The 19,207-nt window shown below is 42.9% G+C and overlaps 1 protein-coding gene across 3 annotated transcripts in view; it reads right to left on the bottom strand.

Moving 5' to 3' along the window:
* Positions 1 to 19,207, bottom strand: part of INTS4 (integrator complex subunit 4) — a 52,278-nt gene that overhangs the window by 3,259 nt on the left and 29,812 nt on the right. For all 3 annotated transcript variants that reach the window (XR_011558921.1, XM_070749516.1, XM_070749515.1), the window contains exons 15-22: positions 17,465 to 17,622; positions 13,851 to 13,944; positions 11,594 to 11,674; positions 11,223 to 11,353; positions 9,333 to 9,389; positions 6,346 to 6,505; positions 3,365 to 3,508; positions 649 to 769 (exon numbers count right to left, since the gene is read on the bottom strand). Coding sequence is in view for 2 of the 3 variants with exons in the window: in XM_070749516.1 (XP_070605617.1) it covers positions 649 to 769; positions 3,365 to 3,508; positions 6,346 to 6,505; positions 9,333 to 9,389; positions 11,223 to 11,353; positions 11,594 to 11,674; positions 13,851 to 13,944; positions 17,465 to 17,622 (946 nt within the window). In the remaining variant the exon portion in view is untranslated. The remainder of the gene's footprint in view (positions 1 to 648; positions 770 to 3,364; positions 3,509 to 6,345; positions 6,506 to 9,332; positions 9,390 to 11,222; positions 11,354 to 11,593; positions 11,675 to 13,850; positions 13,945 to 17,464; positions 17,623 to 19,207) is intronic.

The raw sequence follows: 19,207 nt of genomic DNA on the forward strand, positions 1-19,207 counted from the left end.
AAAAAGTTACGAGATCTTTTTTTCACATGTTGCAGCATGTGATCAAAATTCTTGTATCGTATTTTTTGGACTTTAAGATGCTCAGTGGTATAAGACACACCAAGATTTCAAAGTGGTAAGCCTACAACCATGGGAAAAGACAGATTTGCCCTGGTGTTAGGAACTAAAGCTCCTATTCTGGTGCCTTGGGACACATTTTTACAAGCCGACCAATCAGGCGTTTACAGTGGGCGTGTCCCTCTGACCTTCCTGCCAATCAGCTTAAAGGTCTGTTGTGAGAATTGGCGTTGGACTTATGGTTGGTGGTCACCACAACATGACGAACTGTATTAAAGGGTCACGGACTCACAGCATTAGAAAGGTTGAGAACCACTGGTCTACAGGGAAGCGGCTTAACAGCCATGTTATTGACTTAACAACCTAAGCAATTTATTTAACCACAGTGTCAAAAATGGGGCAAAACTGCCTTAACAAATTTCTCATTTAACAACATAAATTCTGGCCTCAATTGTGGTCGTAAGCCAAGGACTATCGAGTACATACATAAATAGTCTTTTTAAACACTGAGAAGTTATCCAGATGAAATCTAAGTTGCATAGAATTTCCCCAGTAGATAAAAAGAAGCATTAAAGTTAAATTCCCTCTTACCTGTCCAGGCAGTATGGGAGAGATAAACCTGAGTAATTAACCGGTGTCTTCCTGGACCAGGATTTCTAAAATCTGCCGGTTTTGGGTGGATCACCTGCGACTGGCCATCAGGATACATGATCTAGAAGAAAAGAGAGTCTTGAAGCATCTCTTCTCGGTCCTCGAATCCTCCATTCAATTTTGCAGCTACAAAGATTGTTGGCTGAACAGGGACAAAAACAGCCAGGGAAATGATTGAAGCTTGGGAAAGGGGTCCCTTGTTAGCCAACGGGAGTGTTGATTTACTACCAGCTTATCAGATAATCAGGAGCCAAAGGCCTGGCCCCAGAAGAAAACAACAGCCAATGGCTAGATAGCCCAGCCATCAACACGCCAGTTCAACAACTAATAAAACCAACACATAACCAGGCACTACAGAAATACTATGCATAGAATAGTCCAAAGCACGCCTTCTGATAAGAGAGAAGTTACATAGAAACATAGAAACATAGAAGTCTGACGGCAGAAAAAGACCCCATGGTCCATCTAGTCTGCCCTTATACTATTTTCTGTATTTTATCTTAGGATGGATATATGTTTATCCCAGGCATGTTTCAATTCAGTTACTGTGGATTTATCTACCACGTCTGCTGGAAGTTTGTTCCAAGGATCTACTACTCTTTCAGTAAAATAATATTTTCTCATGTTGCTTTTGATCTTACCCCCAACTAACCTCAGATTGTGTCCCCTTGTTCTTGTGTTCACTTTCCTATTAAAAACACTTCCCTCCTGGACCTTATTTAACCCTTTAACATATTTAAATGTTTCAATCATGTCCCCCCTTTTCCTTCTGTCCTCCAGACTATACAGATTGAGTTCATTAAGTCTTTCCTGATACGTTTTATACTTAAGACCTTCCACCATTCTTGTAGCCCGTCTGGTGGAAGGTCTTAAGTATAAAACGTATCAGGAAGTTCCCTGAGGATGGAGTCTATTAAAGTTTGCTCACTCGCCTGCTTCGCTCCTTGGCTCTCTCGCTCATTTGCTCGCGTCCCTCCTCGGCTCTCTCACTCGCTTCGCTCCTCACCTCTCTCACTCGCTTCCCTCCTCGGCTCTCTCGCTCGCTCACCCGCTTCCCTCCTCCCAGCTTGCTTCCCTGTCGCGGCGGCCATGTTTGAGAATGTGTCGGGGGGAGCGCGGAAATGCCTACAGCCACGCCCCCCAAGTCACCGCGACGTCAGATAATCCAGAATGTCAGATTATCAAAGGACGGATAATAATAATAATAATAATAATAATAATAATAATAATAATAATTTATTAGATTTGTATGCCGCCCCTCTCTGAAGACTCGGGGCGGCTCACAACAATAACCGAGACTCTACTGTATATACATTTATACCTTAACATTTTCATTTGAACTACTAATAAAATTGCTTCTGTCTATGAAACTCTTAGGCAATACAGTGATCGATTAGCACGGTCTCGATTAGCGCGAAACGCTGCAATGCGGTTTTTCAAAAAATATTAATTAAAAAATAAGTCCGCGCTAGTTCTCTCTCTCTTTCTCTCCCTGTTGCCGGCGTGGTATATGAGAGAGAAAGAGAGAGGCAGAGGTCGGGCGCATTACCGGGAGGTGGAGGCGGCGTGGGGACGCTGGGTGCCGGGGACACCGAGGAGGGGGTGGACGTGGCCTCTCAGCTGCAGAGCCGAACAAGGGCGGAGGCAACGGCGGAGTCCGGCGCTGGGGCCATGCGGGGCCGCTCATCCAGGGGGGCGTGGACTGGCAAGTCGCCCTCCTTTCTCTTTCTTTCTCTCTCTTATACCACACCGGTAACAGGGAGAGAAAGAGAGAGAGCGGAGGGCACCACGCCCCCCTAGATGAGCGGCTCCGCATGGCCCCAGCGCCGCCCAGGCAAAGGGGAAACCCCAAGATCGCTTGCCGCTTGCTGTATTGCAGCGAAGGAGGCGAAGCAAGGCTCCAAGCTGCAATACGGCAAGCGGCAAGCGGCAAGCAATCTTGGGGTTTCCCCTTTGCCTGGGTGGCGGGAAGACCAAGGGAAGGTTCCTTCAGCCGCCCAACACCTGATCCGCTCCGCAGCGCGGCAGCAGCGAGGAGCCGAAGATGGGGTTTCCCCTTTGCCTTTACCCCATCTTCGGCTCCTCGCTGCTTCCGCGCTGCGGAGCAGATCAGCTGTTGGGCGGCTGAAGGAACCTTCCCTTGGTCTTCCCCGCCGCCCACACGCAAACTCCACCATCTGCGCATGTGCGGCCATGAAAAAAATGGTGCGCATGCGTAGATGGTGTTTTTTACTTCCGCACCACTATAACGCGGAAATCGATTAGCGCGGGAGGTCTTGGAACATAACCCCCGCGCTAATCGAGAGATCACTGTATCCCTATTTAATTTCCTTTCTTTTATCATTTCTTTGCTTTTTTAACCCAGTGGTCCCCAACCTTTTTTCCACCAGGGACCAGTTTCAGCAAGACAATTTTTCTATGGCCCGGTGGGGGCGGAAAGGGATGTGGTTGGGGGCGGGATTAAGCATGGGGGTGTAGATTAGAATCATGTACACATGAAAGCCCACGTGGAGACACACACACACAACCATATGGAACGGACGAGAAAGACCGCTGGGTTGGGGGAGGGGGGAAAAGGGGAGGGGGGCAGCAGGTGTGAAAGTGTTGACTTCGCGGACTGACTTTGGGGACCCCTGCTGTAACCCATGCGCATTACCTGAACTTTCACTGTGCTTTGTGGATCTTGCACATGTTCCAGGGTGGCGTCCACATCCACAGCGACAACTAACCCCGACGTGAAGCGCAGGGGATTGTCCGACTCTCCTGTGGGTTCAATGATGGTGGCAGTTGCTCGGTGAACCTGGGGGGAGGGAGGGTGTTAGTACAGGGTACATGGTTGTTAGGGATTGCCATTGTAAATTGCATATTGTAAACTGTACCAAACTTGTACTTAAAGAGTTAATGTTCACTTAAAGGGTTAACTTGTACTTGAAGAGTTAATATTCAAGGCTGTTTTATCACTTCCTCATTGAAGCTATAAAAGCTCATTATTTTGCTTGGTCACTTCCTTTACTTTTGCCTGAGAGATGGAGTCGTGTTAAGCTTCGTGCTTGTATAAGCTTTGTGCTTTTATCTATATTGTATTTTAGCTTTGTGCTTATTATCTATATTGTGTTTTGCTTTGTGCTAATCTTGTAATTGCTCAGTGCGTATTATTCTGTATATGCTTCGTGCTTATTTTGGATTGTTTATGTTTTGTTTATATGTAAATAATACTTATTTAACTAAGTCTGTGTCTTGGCTTTATTACACATCCACGCTCTGTTAAAATTCTCTGCTCGGTATTGTCGAAGGTTTCATAGCCTAGCTAAACCGAAAACAAGCCAACAGAGGGAAGGAGGAAGAAATGGGGTAAATCAGTGATGGCGAACCTATTTTTCCTCGGGTGCCGAAATCTTGCGCATGGGTGCTACTGCATGCACGCACATGTGCCCACACCTATAATTCTATGCCCCCCATGTGCGCTGCCCCTATGCATGCTCATGACCCCTCCACTGGCTGTCTCGTTTCCTCACTTCTTGGTGGGCCAGGTAGGCCCGTTTTTTTGCCCTCCCAGGCTCCAGGGGCTTTTTTGGAGCCTGGGGAGGGCGAAAATGCTCTCCTCTGCCCAGTGAGCGGCTGCAAAAAATTTTACTACCATCCTGTGGGCGTGGCTAATTTTGTGGGCGTGGCTTGTCGGCCATTTGTCCAGGTAGGAGTGGCTTGACGATTATGTGACCGGAAGGGTGGCTTAAAGGTCATGTGACTGACATAAAGGTGGCCAACCTGACATCACTCACATCAAGGATCAGGGTTAGGTGCCTGGGCTCTCTTCGCCTCAAAGAGATACAATTTCCCTCTCTATTTACTATTACTGAACATCCAAAATATACTCTTTAATTCTATGTATATATGCCATATGTATATACACATATTACACACAGGAACACAAATATATACATTATCTACTATATAAATTGTATGTGTATGTACACCCACACGCACAGCTCTTCTAAAATTATACACATCCAACCTCATTTACTGCAATTGGAAAAACTTACCGAGCCCATAAGGAAAAAAAAGGGAAGAAAAAAAAAATTCCTACCGGTTCTGCATACCTGCCCCCAAATTTTTCTACCGGTTCTGCATACCTGACCGTACCCATAGGAGCCCATCACTGCCCCTGCCCTCCAGAGGCTGAAATCACCCTCCCAGAGCCTCTGTGTGAGCCAAAAATCAGCTGACCAACACGCAAATTCATGTTGGAGCTGAACTAGGGCAACTGCTCGCATGCCAGCAGTTGTGGTTCTGCGTGCCACTTGTGGCACGCATGCCACTGGTTTGCCATCACGGGGGTAATTCAATCTCCGTGTCTTGAAACCAAGCAACACCTTGCAAAGCCTGTGCAGCTAGTAGCTACTTCAGACAGTGAAGAGGCTGATGTGTTGAGGTACCAGCGGCCTGTGCAACTGGCACCAGAGTCAGACAGCGAAGAGGCTGGAAAGGATTCGGTACCAGAAGTGGAGATTTAGCCAGGGACTTCGGAATCTCCAAAAGCTCCCATCAGTGACGAGGAAGAAGAGGAGGAGCCTATTAATGCACGAGTACGCAGAGCTGCCGAAAGGCAGGAACGGTTCCTCAGGAGGAGGTCTCTTCAGGAGTAAGGCTTGGGGCTAATTGGCCACTCCCCTAGCCTATTTAAGGGATGACCACGAAGAAAGCAATTTGCAGGAAACAATGTTGATTCATATTCCTTGGTGTCTTGACTCTGATCAGTTCTTGTTCTCTCTTTCTTGGCATTTTTCCTGCAAATTGCTTCCGGGCATTTTGCCAACCACTGTAACACTGCTCTTCTTGACAAGACCGTTGACTCAGAATTGAGTTGTTATTTTTGTGGACTCCTGCTGGCTGTTAATGAAGTTGAATTAACAGCTGATGTTCAGAAAAGACTGCTTTAAATGGAAGGAAGGAAGGGAGGGAGGGAAGGAGGGAGGGAGGGAAGAGAGAGAGGGAGGAAGGAGGGAGGGAGGGAGGGAAGGAAAAGGAGATGGGAGGGAAGGGAGGAGGGAAGGAGGAGTTGGGAAGGAGGGAGGGAGGAAAGAAGGAAGGAAAGGTGGGAGAAAAAAAGAAAGGAAAGAGAGAAGAAAGAAAGAAAGAAAGAAGGAAGGAAAGAGATAGAGAGAGAGAGAAAGAAAAAGAAAGAAAGAAAGAAAGAAGAAAGAAGGAAGGAAGAATGAAAGGAAAGGAAGGAAAGGAAAGAGGGAAGGAAAGGATAGAAAGGAAAGAAGGAGATGGGAGGGAAAGGAAGGGAGGAGGATTAGGGAAGGAGGGAGAGAGGAAAGAAGGAAAGAAAGGTGGGAGAAAAAAAGAAAGAAAAGAGAGAAGAAAGAAAGAAAGAAAGAAGGAAGGAAAGAGAGAGAGAGAAAGAAAGAAAAAAGAAAGAAAGAAAGAAGGAAGGAAGGAAGGAGGGAAGAATGAAAGGAAAGGAAGGAAAGGAAAGAGGGAAGGAAAGGATAGAAAGGAAAGAAGGAGATGGGAGGGAAGGGAAGGGAGGAGGAGTAGGGAAGGAGGGAGAGAGGAAAGAAGGAAGGAAAGGTGGGAGAAAAAAAGAAAGAAAAGAAAGAAAGAAAGAAAGAAAGAAAGAAAGAAAGATCTCACCTTCTCTGGCAATGGAAGGCGGAGGAAGTTACTCTGTTTCAAGGTCACCCGGAGGATCTTGACGACCTCCGAAGGCTTAGAGGCGAGCAACCTGGGCATCAGGTCAAGAAGCTTATCCACAAAGCTGCCTTGCATGTGAGGCAACTCAGAAATAAAACACCTGTAAAAGGACGAGAGACCAGAGAGAAGACGAGGCGTGACAACAACAGAGGCATAAAAAACACATGTATTAACACCAACTTTTTATTATTATTATTAAAACAAACTGGAAATATCAAGTCAGGAATGGAAAGCTAAAATAATGAACGAATGAAAGAATAGATGTATGATTAAAAGGTACATGAGAAGAAAAATGAGACTAAGATCTAATTATTGATAACTATAACTAATAACGACTGTACTTTTCAGGGTATAAGATGCATCTTCGTTTTTGGGGACGAAAATAGGGGGGAAATCTGCCTATCAGATTCATCACTGTGGATGTGGGGGAGACATCCACATGCTGCAGGCCTGTTTTGCCCCCAGTGGAGTCTGATGATGAAGGCTCCTCTGACCAAGAAGACATGAGTGACAGGGAGGAGGAGAGTGGGGCAGACAGCTCAGAAGGAGATCAATTATCTATCTCCTCCTTGGATTCAGAACAAGAGTTAATGATACAGCCACGCATGCGGAGAGCGATGCATAGGCAACAACAACTGAGAGATTATTATCAAATGAGGCCACCTGTGATTGGGTGGGGCTGTGGTCATTAGTGAGGCTGCTATAAAGAGCAGCCTGTGGGTTTGGCCATTGTGGAGGATTATCTGATCCTTGTGTTTCGTGACTGCTTTGCTGACTTTGACCTTTTGTGTGCTGATTTTCCCCCGCTTTGAAACTAAACCAGAGCAAAGTGTGTTTCACTTTGTGAAAGAAGAAGGACTGTGAATTACTTCACAGCTGCAAGCTAAGTATCACAGAACTGATAAGGGACTTGTACCAATTACCAGTTTGTTTGGAGACGAGTGCTCTTTGCTATACAAAAAGAGGGCTTGGTTTAAGTGAATGTTCATTATAAAGAACATTGTTTTGAATGTTCAAACGTGTGTGTCTGAAATTTGTACCTGTGAATTTTCGGGAGGAGTCTACCAGAGAGCCCGACAGAACATCATCTGGTTAGCATCTTTAGTCTGGGCAGCTCCAGCACATTATTTTATCCTCTGGTCGGGGCTGAAAAAAATCTTCCCCAGAGGGAATAGCAATAAAAACAAGCCTGCGAAGACTTAGGGCTGGAAAGAAACTTATTCGGAGTAGCAATGAAAAATATCCTGCAAGCTGAGACGATCGCTAGCACCTCTTAAAGCTGGGGTAAAAACCTTTGAAAAAGCTACACTCTGAGTATAAGACACACCCAAATTTTCAATCTCTCTTTCCCTGTTTCCCCGAAAATAAGACAGCGTCTTATATTAATTTTTGCTCCCAAAGATGTGCTACGTCTTATTTTCAGGGGATGTCTTATTTTTTATCAACGAGGAACAATGAAGTCTTCCACTAAACCATGAATTTATGATTCGCTTTAAATAGGATAAATTGGAACTCTTATGTCTATCAAACAAAAATTTAATAAATAGAAGCGATATATATCAAGCACGATCAATGCCACCAATTATCTTCGAAACTGCCTTCTACTGCACGAATCCCAGCGACCAGTTAGGTCCCACAGAGTTGGCCTTCTCCGGGTCCCATCGACTAAACAATGTCAGCTGGCAGGATCCAGGGGAAGAGCCTTCTCTGTGGCGGCCCCGACCCTCTGGAACCAGCTCCCCCCAGAGATTAGGATTGCCCCCACCCTTCTTGCCTTTCGTAAACTCCTTAAAACCCACCTCTGCCGTCAGGCATGGGGGAATTGAGACATCTCCACTAGCCTATGTAGTTTTATGTATGGTATGTTTGTGTGTATGCTTTTTAAATAATGGGATTTTTAGACTTTTAATATTATATTTTTTTATTTTAGATTTTTAATATTAGATTTGTTACTGTATATTGTTTTATTACTGTTGTGAGCCGCCCCAAGTCTGCGGAGAGGGGCGGCATACAAATCTAATTATTAATAATAATAATAATAATAATAATAATAATAATAATAATATTTTATTTATGTTATTTTATTGGATGTGTATGCCGCCCCTCTCCGAGGACTCGGGGCGGCTCACAGCATATATAAAAAACAGAACAATAATATAAATCCAATTAATGCTACATTTAAAAACAATCATGTAAATTCAATTTAAAAAGAAAAATGTATCGACCAATCATTCAACAATCATACTTAAAACATGCATTGGTCAGGGGGAAGATCTAAAAGTCCCAAGCCTGGTGGCAAAGATGAGTTTTTAAGCTCTTTTGGAAGGCAAGGAAGGTGGGGGCAGTGCGAATCTCTGGGGGGAGCTGATTCCAGAGTGTCGGGGCTCCCACAGAGAAGGCTCTTCCAATAGGTCCCGCCAGCCGACATTGTTTGGTCGACGCGACCCTAAGGAGACCAACTCTAGTTTACTAGTTTATCTTATAATTATTATAAAATATACACAGTAAAATTATTCTAACAGATTATATATATATTCCCATGCCTGTGGTTATTTGGAACAGGATATTACAGGGAACACTTCCCCCTACCGTATTTAAAACTACGGTATACGTCTCCTACATTTTACTTTCGGGGGATGCCTTATATTAGGGAATTCTATGAAACCTCTCCTACGTCTTACTTTTGGGGGTGTCTTATTTTCAGGGAAACAGGGTAGGGGGAAGGTGCATCTAAAAAACACGGTAATTATGACTATTTCTGAGTAATAATCTATGTGTGTGTGTCTATGTGTGTGTAACAAATGCTTATGTCAACACTGATAGCTTTTAGATGCAAAAGAGAAGGAAAATTGAGACAAGGGCAACATTGTGACAAAGAGCCGTGCACCTGTTTGCACCTGGTGAATATCTAACCAAATAGTACACACCTTTGAAAACAGTCCACTTCCTGCAAAAACTTCTCGCATATCCTGAGCGGTTCCACCCTGTGTCAAAGATACAAAGTCCATTTTAGACACCTTGATTTTAGTCGGTTACAAGTCACTCCTGGGCGAAGAAATCAGACAGATTATTTTGTATAAAAGTAGGAATGGAAGCAATATAAAACAAATTTCCTTTCTAAGTCGTATTTAACCACCAATTCAGGACTATGCCTTTGGTAAACCACATTGGAATTTATCTATCTATCTATCTATCTATCTATCTATCTATCTATCTATCTATCTATCTACCTACCTTTCTATCTATCTATCTATCTACCTACCTACCTTTCTATCTATCTGTCTGTCTGTCTGTCTGTCAAACAAGTATAGTATTATAGTACATATTAACATAACATAACATACGTAGAACGTATATCTGATATGCAGTGTGGATTTGCCTTGGAAAAGTGCCATCCACATCATTAATGTAAGACATGACCAGGTGCATATATTTAACTGACTCCAGACTTCTGGTAGGTCCAATGGGCTATTATTCACCCACCCACCTACCCCCCAGGCTTCAGGAAAGTCTCCAGAGCCTGTGGACGGCGAAAAATGGCTCATTAAGCCAAATGGACTTCTGGTAGGCATGTTGGGTCAATTTTTCGCCAAAAATCAACACATGCATAATGAAGCTGATACTGTTCTATTTTTAATAGGAAAGTGACCACAAGAACAAGGGGGCACAATCTGAGGTTAGTTGGGGGGGGAAATTAGAAGTAACGTGAGAAAATATTATTTGACTGAGATTAGTAGATGCTTGGAACAAACTTCCAGCAGACCTGGTTGGTCAATCCACAGTCACTGAACTGAAACATGCCTGGGATAAACATAGATCCATCCTAAGATAAAATACAGGAAATAGTATAAAGGGCAAACTAGATGGACCAGGAGGTCTTTTTCTGCCGTCAGTCTTCTATGTTTCTATGTTGTACGAATGGGTGTGATTGATTTTAATATTTGGGATTTTAGATATCTATTTAATTTTAATTTAACTGGATTAATGTTATTTAACTGGATTAATGATTCCCCCTGGCCGTTCCATTTTATGTATGGTTTTGTTTGGGAGGTATGACTGTTTTTATATTAAGGGTTTTAACTATTTTAATCATTGGATTTGTACTGTGCTTCGCTGTTGTGAGCCGCTCCGAGTCTTCGGAGAGGGGCAGCATACAAATCTAATTAATAATAATAATAATAATAATAATAATAATAATAATAATAATAATTTCTAGCAGCTAGAGAAATTAGTGAAATACGAAGATTTAAAAATCGAGCTGCAACAACTCTGGCATAAGCCAGTGAAAGTGGTCCCAGTGGTATTTGGCACGCTGGGCGCAGGGCCAAAGGATCTCAGCGGACATTTGAAAACCATCGGAATTGACAAAATCTCCATCTGTCAATTGCAAAAGGCCGCTTTACTGGGATGGGCAAACATAATTCGCTGCTACATCACGCAGTCCTGGGTGCTTGGGAAGGTCCCGACTGGTGATGAAATATGAAATCCAGCATAGTGATCTTGTTTGCTGTGTTGTATTGACATAATAATAATAATAATAATAATAATAATAATAATAATAATAATAATAATGATTAATGTTATTGTAATTTACTGTATTTTACGTGTTGTAAGCGGCCCCGAGTCTTCAGAGAGGGGCGGCATAGAAATCCAGTTAATAAATAATAAATAAATAAGAGTCAATCACATCAGCAATCGGTCCAAAGCTTTCCCAGGTTGTATGAGCCAGACGTCGTCAGCAATTCCATCCCACTTCCTGCTAATTTCTCTTTCCGGTGACCTGGCATCCCCCAAAAGGTCCGAGAAAGCCTCCTTACCCTCTCGTTGTCCTCACGGTCACAATCAGCTGCAGGGCCTTGGCCTGAAGCCTCATATGGTGGATAATGACCACCTGCTGATGTTCTACGTTGCTGTACATGAACTCCATCTTGTACGTTTCTTCCATAATCTAGAGGGGGGGGGAATATTTTTACAAAAAAATTATGATTGATTCCCAGGGGGGCTCTCGAAAGACGGTTCCGCCTGGAACGCGTTGCGTTGGGTAGTTCAAACCCACAACGGCTGAAGCGACTGCACAACACAAAGCAATTATCCAGAACCTCTTGTTAACATCTGTTGTGAGAAGGGAGGGAGGGAGGGAGGGAGGGGGGGGGAGGGAGGAAGAACCCACCCCACCTCCCTGGCATACCTGCCGAGCTGCAGCCAAGGCCAGCGCATTCTGTTTCACGTACAGGGGAGCTGCCACGTTCCAGAGTTTTTCTTGCAGAGCCTGAAAATAAAACGAGACCCAGATGGGTTTCTTTCCCAACAGATTTCATAAGGGCAATGTTATCACCTGGAACAACCTGTGCGATGGAAAGGTCTGGATCTGACAGGTGAGGCCAAGGGCATCTTGGACCGCACGTCAGGAGGGTTCTGGTTCTTGGATCTGTCTATGGAGATTCTCAGTCATTGTTTCTGTCTGCGATGAATGTTTTCCAAGTGCTAAGTCTTTGCAGGGTTTTTTTTCATTGCTCTAACTTGCTCTGAATAAGCTTTTTTCCAGCCCTATCCAGGTGTTAGCAATGTTCCCAGCTCTTACCGGCTTGCTAGCTCTTTCATTGTTACTCTCTGCGAAGAATGTTTTCCAAGTGCTAAGTCTCTGCAGGGTTTTTTTCATTGCTCTAACCTGCTCTGAATAAGCTTTTTTCAAGCCCTATCCAGGTGCTAACGATGTTCCCAGCTCTTACCCGCTTGCAAGCTCTTTCATTGTTACTCTCTTGGAAAAATGTTTTCCAAACCATAAGTCTTTGCAGGGTTTTTTCCATTGCTCTACTTGCTTGGAATGTTTCTTTCCAGGTGCTAATGATGTTCCCAGCTCTTGCTGGCTTGCAAGCTCTTTCATTGTTACTCTCTCCAAATAAAGTTTTTTTTTAAAAGCCCTAACCAGGGGATAAAATAATGTGCTGGAGCTGACCAGACTAAGGACGCTAACCAGATGAATACCTGGTAAGCAGATTCTTTTTCCTATTTCCCTCCCCAAAAACTAAGGTGCGTCTTATACTCTGCAAAATACGGTAAGTGGTAGAAGGGAGCCTCGAAGATAACCACAGCCTGGATGCAGTGATGGGTGGTTCAGTTACACAGTACCAGTAGCAAAATTCTATTCTGATTTCCCCCCCCCCCTTTTTTCCCCTTCTGGGCTTTGGGTATGTTTTTCCTATCGCAGTAAATGAGGTTGAATGTGTATAATTTTAGAAGAGCTGTGCGTGCGTGTGTGTGTACATACACTTTATATAGTGTATGTACTGTATGTATAGTGTATATAATGTATGGGCCTAGAAAGTCTAGAACTAAGACGCCTTAAACAAGATCTAAGTATCGCCCACAAGATCATATGCTGCAACGTCCTGCCTGTCGGCGACTACTTCAGCTTCAACCACAACAACACAAGAGCACGCAACAGATTTAAACTTAATATTAAACCGCTCCAAACTTGACTGTAAAAAATATGACTTCAGTAACCGAGTTGTCGAAGCGTGGAACTCATTACCGGACTCCATAGTGTCATCCCCAAACCCCCAACACTTTACCCTTAGATTATTCACGGTTGACCTATCCAGATTCCTAAGAGGTCAGTAAGGGGCGAGTACAAGTGCACTAGAGTGCCTTCCATCTCCTGTCCTATTGTTCCCCTATATCTCCTATTCCTTTCTTCTATTCCTATATCTCTTCTTCTATTCTTTCATTGATATGTTCTATTCCTATATCTTCTTTTCTATTCTTTCTTAGATATATTTTACTATGAGTATCTCCTCTATAACCTTCATCATGTATTTTATTATGTGTGTGTGTTTATGTATGTATGTATGTATGTATGTATGTATGTATGTATGTATGGATGGATGGATTGATTGATTGATTGATTGATTGTTAGAGTTGAAAGGGACCATGAAGGCCATCGAGTTCAACCCCCTGCCCAAGCAGGAACCCTATAGTACACCAGTCAAGTGGCAATTCAATCTTCTCTTAAAAATGTCCAGAGTGTTGGATATACACAGATATATACCCCAGAGTATATAGATATATACCCACTAAAACCCTCATTGTGTATTGGACTAACTAACTAACTAACTAACTAACTAACTAACTAACTAACTAAAATAAATAAATAAATAAATAAAATAAACAAATAAATAAATAAATAAACAAACAAACAAACAAACAAACAATCAGGGGTGGGCTACTGCCCGGACAGGGGAGAACGCAGTGGGGTAGAAAAAATGGACCTCCACCCCAGAGCACCCACTGCATAAGCCACACCAAGTGTGGTAGTAAAACTTGTGGTAGCCCGTCACTGCCTGGATGACAGAGCATCTCCATAGATGGACTGACAGGGAATGGCTGGTTCCACGTAATTTCCTAGCTTATACCCAGAGTAAGGAAACACACAGCACACAACATACCTGAATGAGAAGGAGCTGGCAACGTAGGTAAGCGGCAGAAAAGTCAGCCATGCCCGCTAAGTCGGACTGCAATTCTCCAAACCTCTGGAGGTCCCTGGGCCAAAGAAGATAAAATATAAAGGAGTCTGTCAATGCTATGTGCATAACTAGTTGGGCGTTACAATATGTAAAGCAGGGGTTCCCAAACTTTTTACCCAGGGGGCCAGTTCACTGTCCCTCAAGCTGTTGGAGGGCCGGAATATAAAAAAAACCCTATAAGCAAATCCCTATGCACACTGCACATATCTTAAAGTAAAAAACAAAATGGGAACGTACTATTTAGAGAGGGGGAAGAAGTCTGAAATTCATATATGCTTATGTTTTGTTTTTAATTTTCTTTTGTTAACATCTGATTGGCTATACAAGGTTTTCTTGGCTTATAGAAAAATGTATAAAGAAAGAAGGAAGCACTTTGGCATAATGGTTAATAAGTTAGAAAAATAATTGGTGTTGTACTTTTTGAAGGAATATTAAGGAGGGAATTTAATTTAAAAAATGAATGTAACTGGATGACAAAATTAGAAAAAAAACTTTTGCAACTTTTTTGATGATTGATATTAGTTACTAACAAAATACCGCATTTTATTCATGGAAAATTAGATGGTACACTGTATTGTTTGAATGCTTCCTTCCTGTATTGTTTGAATGCTTCCTTCCTTCCTTCCTTTGTCCCTCCCTTTCTCCTTCCTTCCTTCCCTCCCTCCCTCCCTCATTCCTCTCCTCTTCTCTTTCCCTCCCTCTCTTTCCCTTTTCTTTCTTTCTTGCTCTCTTTTCCCTGTGCTCCTATCAATCACCGGCGGGCCAGATAAATGGCCTCAGCGGGCCGCATGTGGCCCACGGGCCGTAGTTTGGGGACCGCTGATGTAAAGCAAACCAGCAGTGTATGTTTACAGGATTTAGTATATTGTTGCTTTAAGTGCAGGTGATGCAGTAAGCCACAAGAGGGAGACAGCAGCATCTCTCTTGGGGAAGAATTGTTGTAAGAACTACTGCATGTACTAAGAACTATGCATTCTCATGTTGGTTTGTATATGTATACAAACAGTATACAGTGGAAGCAGTGGAAGTGATGTGCTGGTGCCTGGAGGCTGTTGGGGTCCGGATGGGTGTCAACAGACTCAAACTCAACCCTGATAAGACGGAGTGGCTGTGGGTTTTGCCTCCCAAGGACATTTCCATCTGTCCAACCAGAATATCTCCGGGACCGCCTTCTGCCGCACGAATCCCAGCGACCAGTTAGGTCCCACAGAGTTGGCCTTCTCCAGGTCCTGTCGACTAAACAATGTCGTCTGGAGGGACCCAGGGGAAGAGCCTTCTCTGTGGCGGCCTCGACTCTCTGGAATCAGCTCCCCCCAGAGATCAGAATTGCCCTCACCCTCCTTGCCTTTCGTAAGCTCCTTAAAACCCACCTCTGCCGTCAGGCATGGGGGAACTGAGATAACTTCTCCAGGCCTATATTGTTTATGTATGGTATGTTGTGTGCATGATTTTTAAATTATGGGTTTTTAGTTTTAATTATTAGATTTGTATTGTATATTGTTTTTCTATTACTGCTGTGAGCCGCCCCGAGTCTATGGAGAGGGGCGGCATATAAATTTAATAAATAAATGAATGAATGAATGAATGAATGAATGAATGAATGAATGAATGAATGAATATATATGTATTGATAAGATTGATTGATGTATTTGTGAATGACTAGGATTGTCACTGACTACGATATTTCAATTCAATTCAATTTATTAGATTTGTATGCCGTCCCTCTCCGAAGACTCGGGGCGGCTCACAACAACAATAAAAACAATATTCTAGCTAAAACAAATCTAATATTAAAAAGCACATAAAAACCCTATCATATTTAAAAAGCAAACAACACATACATATTTGATAAATGTCAATATTTATATAATATTTATACTGCTCAAAAAAATAAAGGGATCGCTCAAAGAACCCATCCTAGATCTGAATGAATGAAATAGTCTCATTGAATACTTTGTTGAATATGCACAACAGCAGGTGAAATCAATTGTCAATCAGTCGCTTCCTAAGCAGACAATTTGATTTCACAGAAGTTTGATTTACTTGGGAGTTATATAGTGTTGTTTAAGTGTTCCCTTTATTTTTTTGAGCAGTATATATAATTTATATACATTTATAATTTATATAATATCAGCTCCCCCCGGAGATTCGTATTGCCCCCACCCTCCTCATCTTTCGTGACACACCTATGTCACCAAGCTTGGGGTCATTAGATTCTCCCCCTGGCTGATGAATGTACAATGTGTTTGTTGATTGAATGGTTATGTATGTATTTTAACTGGTTCTTTAGTTTTTTAGTTGTAACTGAATTTTAATTATTTTGATTTCGATATATACTGCTCAAAAAAATAAAGGGATCGCTCAAAGAACCCATCCTAGATCTGAATGAATGAAATATTCTCATTGAATACTTTGTTCTGTACAAAGTTGAATGTGCACAACGGCAGGTGAAATTGACTGTCAATCAGCATTGCTTCCTAAGTGGACAGTTTGATTTCACAGAAGTTTGATTTACTTGGGAGTTATATTGTGTTGTTTAGGTGTTCCCTTTATTTTTCAATGGGGTGGTGAAACCCGGAAGACTTCACATTCGAATTTCACCCAGATCTGCCAACATGATTTTGATAATAAATTGGGACTTTGGAGAATACTTTGATTTGGATTCTGATTTAATTTGGGATGCTATTTGGAACCCTGACAATGGGTTTGTGTAGCTACTTTGGGACACAAACCCACGCTGCTGAATAGGGCTGGCTCACGCAAGGGCTTGCAGGCTAAAGAAACAGAAAACTATGTGGGGAATTCAGTCTGCGGAGAGGGGCGGCATACAAATCTAAATAAATGAATGAAATGGATGCCACCAAATTGTGGGGAGGTAACTGTTCTGATATCCGGCTAAGGCCACGGATAATTGGAATAAAGGATGGCTAAATGCATATATTTGTAAAACACCACATCGTCTTTATTTTTCTTTCCTTTGTTCCACACTGAATCATCTCGGCACGCAGCGCTCATCTCTTATTTTAAACTTCGGTATGCAAGGCAACATCAAAATCATTAAAACATTCCACAAGTCATTCTAAGGTTTATGGCTAGTCGGAGTTAGCCCAGAGTCATAAAAACTGCAATTGAAAGCACACAAGGCATTGCTTATAATTTGGAGCTGCTTGAAAAAACCTCCATATTTCTTAACGCAGGTTGATGACTCAACTTTCCTCTTCCTCTGACACCCGGACGTGACGAATTACTTAATTAATTAACCCTTAATATTTCTTCCCTGACACTTTCTCTCTTCACCTCTGCAAGCATCTGAAATAAGGATTTACCCATCTAATATCTGCTTCTTCTTCACTTGAATCTGAACCCATAGAAACGTCCTGTGGTTAGTCTCCTCCTCCTTCTGCCTCTAAATCAGGTCCTACCACTAATTCATAACCACTTTCTGAACCAGAATCTGAAAAATCCCCAAACTGAACAGGAGTATACACAACAGTAACCAGCCCACCCCGCCCGCCCTCATTTCCTAAAGCCAGTACCGAATGGTGAACTCCAGCAGTTCCTGAATGCCCTGCGGGTCCAGATGCTGAAGGCTGAAAACTCTCTCCAGGCTCTGCTGTAGAAATTCCTGCGAAGGATCTTCTTGCAGGGGGAGGCTGGCGGGCCCGGAAGAAGAGGCCACCTTTCTCCCAGGCAGCTACGCGAAAAGCAAAGAAAGGGAAGGAAAGCAGAAATAAAAGGGAAGAGGGGAAGAAGGGAAGGGGAAAGGGAAGAAAAGGAAAAGAGGAAATGAAGAAGGGAACGGGAAGGGGGGGGAAAGGAAATGGAGAAGGGGAAGGGAAATGGAAATGGAAAAGGAAAGGAAAAAGGGAAGTACGGAAAAGAAAAAGAGGAAATGAAGGGAACGGGAAGGGGGAAAAGGAAATGAAGAAGGGAAGGGGGAAGGGGAAAGGAAATGGAAAAGGAAAGGAAAAAGGGAAGTAGAAAAAGGGAGAGGGAAGGGGAGGGAAGGGAAAAAAGGAAATGGAGAAGGGGACAGGGAAGGGGAAGGGAAAACAGGAAATGGAGAAGCAAAAGAAGAAATGGAGGAAAAGGAAAAAAGGAAATAGGAAAGGAAAGGGAAAAAAGGAAGTGGAGAAGGGTAGATAGGGAAGGGGAAGGGGGAAAAGGAAACAGAGAAGGAAAATGAAAATGAAAAATGGAGAAGGGTAGATAGGGAAGGGGAGAGAAAAGGAAAAAAGGAAACGGAGAAGGAAAGGAAAAAGGAAGTGGAGAAGGGGATAGGGAAGGGGAAGGGAAGAGGAATTGGAGAAGGAAAAGGAAAAGGAAAAGAGGAAATGGAGAAAGGGACAGAGAAGGAGAAGGGAAGGGAAAAGGAAAAAAAGGGAAGGAAGAAGAAAGAAGAGAAACAATCAGTTTCTAACACATGTGCCCAAAAAATGAGGTTTTATTTTTCTTTAGAAGTGCTTGCTTCTCATCTAGGATAGCTTCCATGTTTGAGGAAAAACTGTGCAGTGTCCTAACAGAATCTGCCCCACCCCCATGGGCAATCCAGGGGTCGCGGGTGATACCCCCCACCACCAGCAGCCCACCACATGGGTGGCTTCTAGAACCTTCCAGAAGCAGAAACCTAACATGTCCAAACTTTCACACGAGAGGTCAAGGACTTATAAAAACTTGTTATTTGTACCTTTGTAAATGTTGTACAGTGCAGTGTTCCCTCAATTTTCGCGGGGGATGCGTTCCAAGACCACCCGCGAAGGTCGAATTTCCGCGAAGTAGAGATGCAGAAGTAAATACACCATTTTTGGCTATGGACAGTATCACAAGCCTTCCCGTAACACTTTAAACCCTTAAATTACCATTTCCCATTCCCTTAACAACCATTTACTCACCATTATTACTGGTACTCACCATTGAATAAGACACTTAGTGATCCTGATATTTATAAACATAATTATTTATTAACAATAATTATTTTTTTTGTTATTTATTTGCAAAAATTATTAGTTTGGCAATGACGTATAACGTCATCGGGCGGGAAAAACCGTGGTATAGAAAAAAACCTGCGAAGTATTTTTTAATTAATATTTTTTGAAAAACCGTGGTATAAGCTATTCGCGAAGTTCAAACCCGCGAAAATCGAGGGAACACTGTATCTGTAAAATCTGCATTTCTATACAGTAGTACCCCTAGATACGAGCATAATTGGTTCCATAAGGGAGCTTGTATCTCGAGGCAACTAGTATTCTGGAACAAATAACTTTTTTCCCCTTGGAGAT

This window comes from Erythrolamprus reginae, chromosome 4 (assembly GCF_031021105.1).
Source record: "Erythrolamprus reginae isolate rEryReg1 chromosome 4, rEryReg1.hap1, whole genome shotgun sequence".
Classification (NCBI taxonomy): Eukaryota; Metazoa; Chordata; class Lepidosauria; order Squamata; family Dipsadidae; genus Erythrolamprus; species Erythrolamprus reginae.